General features: G+C 48.3%; 1 protein-coding gene across 1 annotated transcript; it reads right to left on the bottom strand.

The window, feature by feature from the left end:
* Nucleotides 1-1,701: 1,701 nt before the first annotated feature.
* Nucleotides 1,702-2,671, bottom strand: LOC123094558 (NDR1/HIN1-like protein 6). The gene has a single exon (XM_044516533.1). The coding sequence runs from the start codon at nucleotides 2,563-2,565 to the stop codon at nucleotides 1,867-1,869; it is 699 nt and encodes a 232-aa protein (XP_044372468.1). The 5' UTR covers nucleotides 2,566-2,671; the 3' UTR covers nucleotides 1,702-1,866.
* Nucleotides 2,672-3,237: the final 566 nt, after the last annotated feature.

The following is a 3,237-nucleotide window of genomic DNA, read 5'->3' as shown; positions in this document are numbered from 1 at the left end:
GTGCAAGATATCCCTAGATTACGGTGATCAGGCCGGCATGCTCGGATAGAATACCACATTAATTCAGAATCATACTGGGAAACGAGGCGACCCACGACTCCGCCGCCTCCCTCCCTCCGCTCTCCTCGTGCCCCCTCGTCCCCGCCAAAGGGCGTGACCAGACGAACGCCGGCACCGACAGGGTATTGTTTCACTTGTTCTTGGATGGTAGCGGCACGGGAGGCAACCGCTTTGAGCAAGCGTGATGCTTATGTGGGGCATGGCGGCGTGGGGCGGGGGCGATGGCGTAGGCACGCGTCAACGGCGCGATGTCTATGTCACGGTGGGGCATGGCATGCTTGGTGCGGCGACACGTCCATCCGTGCTTGCCTTGGCGTCCGAGTGTGCTCTGTGCATGCTCTGCGGTGTCGTCGCTACTTGTTTGTTAAAATGTTTAAAGTTAAGGATGACAATTTTAAAGAGTGCGGATGCCTGACAGAAAAAGTAGGGGGTCAAAGCGAATGCACCCGAGTACTGACCCGGCGCGTCCGCAGACGTTTGAGGGGTGAGATTTGCAAAATGCGGTTGTAGATACTCTAACACCCACCTTCTTTGTCGCTGATAAGGGGCACACTGAATATGCATCATTTGTTGGAATCTGGTGTCCTGTTTTTCAATTTATCTATGAAAATGTTTTATGTCTTGTACCTTCCGTCCAAATCCTGCATCCTGTTCAATGTTGGATTTCTCACGTTGAAATCATCGAAACTAGCTCATGCTAATATGTTTCGACGATTTTTTAATAAAAATGGAAAATAAAAAACTAAAAAAGATACAAATAAATCCCGAAACATGAAAATAAAAAAGTGGTTCATAAAAAGATGAACACGAAAAATGGAAGAAAAAACAGAGCATGGAAGCGTGGTTGCGGTTTTTCAATCTTTTTGGAGCGCACACATTGCTTTTCTCCTTTTTTTGGAGAATTTGTGCTTCTTTTTTTTTGCGAGTAAGACTTGTATTAATCAAGGATTCAGGGAATTACAATTCCGTTTACACAAGTCCACAACCCGTGGGGGACTAGAGCCCAACCAAACTACTGTTCTACCTTCAGCTCTTGCAAATTTAGCTAAATACTAATCGCTAACCACATTTTGGTAGAAAAACTATGCTTCCACGAGAAGCAACATATAATTTTCCGAGAAGCACAACTCGGAGAAGCAAATATGTTCCTCCCGTGTAAGCACATAATTCTTTTTCTTTTTCGAGGAGCACAACTGTGCTTCTTGTGGAGGCATTTTTTTTCTGGTTGTGCTTCTCGCGGGAGCAAATCCATACTTCTCGTAAAAGCATTGCTGTTTTTTAGAAGTACGGATGTGCTTCTCACGGAAGCAAATATGTGTATCTCATGGATGCATAATTTTCTTTTGCTCAAAAGAATCACAATTTTTTTCTTTCCAAAACCTAGGAAAACAAGGAGAAAACTTGAAAATAAAAGAAGACAAAAATTCATTTAAAATACGAAAGCCATGTCCTGAGATGAAGAAAGAGCGTGTGGGAGGACAAAAATAAACAGTGCACCTCTATGCAACCGTTGGATTGACATTTGAATGTTCGGGAGGAGGGAGGAAGAATCGATTGACAGAGGAAACGTTTTCAGTCCCCTGATGAATATATAGGCGATAGCACGATGCGTGTATTTATGTGTTTTTGCTGATTGAAGTATCGATACAAACCATAGGATATTCTTGTATAAACAAATTTCTGATCATAGAAAGAAGAAAGTTACTACTATATACATAACTCATTTACTCATTGTACGCTTCACATTTACTAGTACGTACTAGTGTGTCGTTTGCGAGTTGAACCATCCAACGGCAAAGCCCCGGATCACCATAGCTTCAAGTTGCAGCTCATCCTATTGACCCCGATCCGGCCCTCGGTGCTCAGCCTGTCCAGCACCAGGTCGCACCGGACACGGGGCGTCACCTTGCCGGTCGTCACCGGCCCGACCTTCACCCGCACCGGCACCTCGCCGCGGAACACCAGCGGCAGCTCGCCGCCGGCCCCGTTCACGTGCCGCATGGCCTCCACCACCCCCGTGCCACCCAGCCGCGCCTCGCTCATGGCGACGTGCACAACCGCGGCGTCGCCGTGCCCCTGGTAGAACGCCGGCAGCGCGCCCTCGGACAGCCGGTACCCGTCGTACCACACCGCGAGGCTGGACCCCTCCTCGTACGAGATGCCGATGGCGCGGTTCGGGTTCTCGAACCGGACCGCCGCGTCGAAGCGCGCACGCGCGGTCATGTCGTCGTCCATGCCGAAGGCCGTCACGTTGAGCGCGTGCACCGTGTAAAGGGGCATCTTCGGGTCGAGCACCAGGTAAAGAGCCCCGAGGACGGCCGCGAGGGCGACGGCGAGGGCTGCCACGGCGAGAAGGGCGACCCAGGCGAACCGGCGGCAGCTGTTGCGCCGACGATCGCGTTCCCGCCGAGGGGCCTTGTCCGTGACGAGTGATGACGGCGGCGTAGCGTGCCCTGCCTCGAGGTCACGCTCATTGTGCTCGTGGATCGTGTCGAGGGCTGCCATGCATGCCTCGTACACAGCGCGCGGTACTTCGTTCTCGGTCGATGTCTAATCTAAAACGACGATGAGTCGTTCGCGCCGTGACTTCCACAGATAATTGAGGGATTTACTCAGCTGGTGATGTACGTAGTACTGTACAAGATACTATATCTATATAGAGGTATCAGCGTCGCGAACGGGCGCGCAAAGCCGAGACGGGAAGAGTTTCTACGTAGGACTATAGTTCGCAGCCGAATCCGACAGGTGATCACTTGACGCGTTTAGGTGTGTATGAGCGCAAATTTTTTTGTAAGTTGAAGTATGTACGGTAATCATACTCCATCCGGTCCTATTTACTCTATGTTTTAGATTTATCTGAAGTCAAATTTTGCTAAGTTTGACCAAATTTAAATAAAAAAATACTAACATCTATAATACCTACTAAATATATTATGAAAATATATTCCAAGGTGGATCTAATGATATTTGTGTTGTTATGTGAATGTTAATAATTTTTTTATATAGACTTGGTCAAACTTGGATGAGTTCGATTTCAGACAAACCTGATATGCAGAGTAAAAGAGATCGAAGGGAGTACGTGCAAGATATTCCTGGATTACGGTGATCAGGCCAGCATGCTCGGATAGAATACCACATTAATTTGGAATCATACTAGGAAACAAGGCGACCCACGAC

This window comes from Triticum aestivum, chromosome 4B, assembly GCF_018294505.1.
Source record: "Triticum aestivum cultivar Chinese Spring chromosome 4B, IWGSC CS RefSeq v2.1, whole genome shotgun sequence".
NCBI lineage: Eukaryota > Viridiplantae > Streptophyta > Magnoliopsida > Poales > Poaceae > Triticum > Triticum aestivum.
This window is presented reverse-complemented; position numbering and strand designations above follow the sequence as displayed.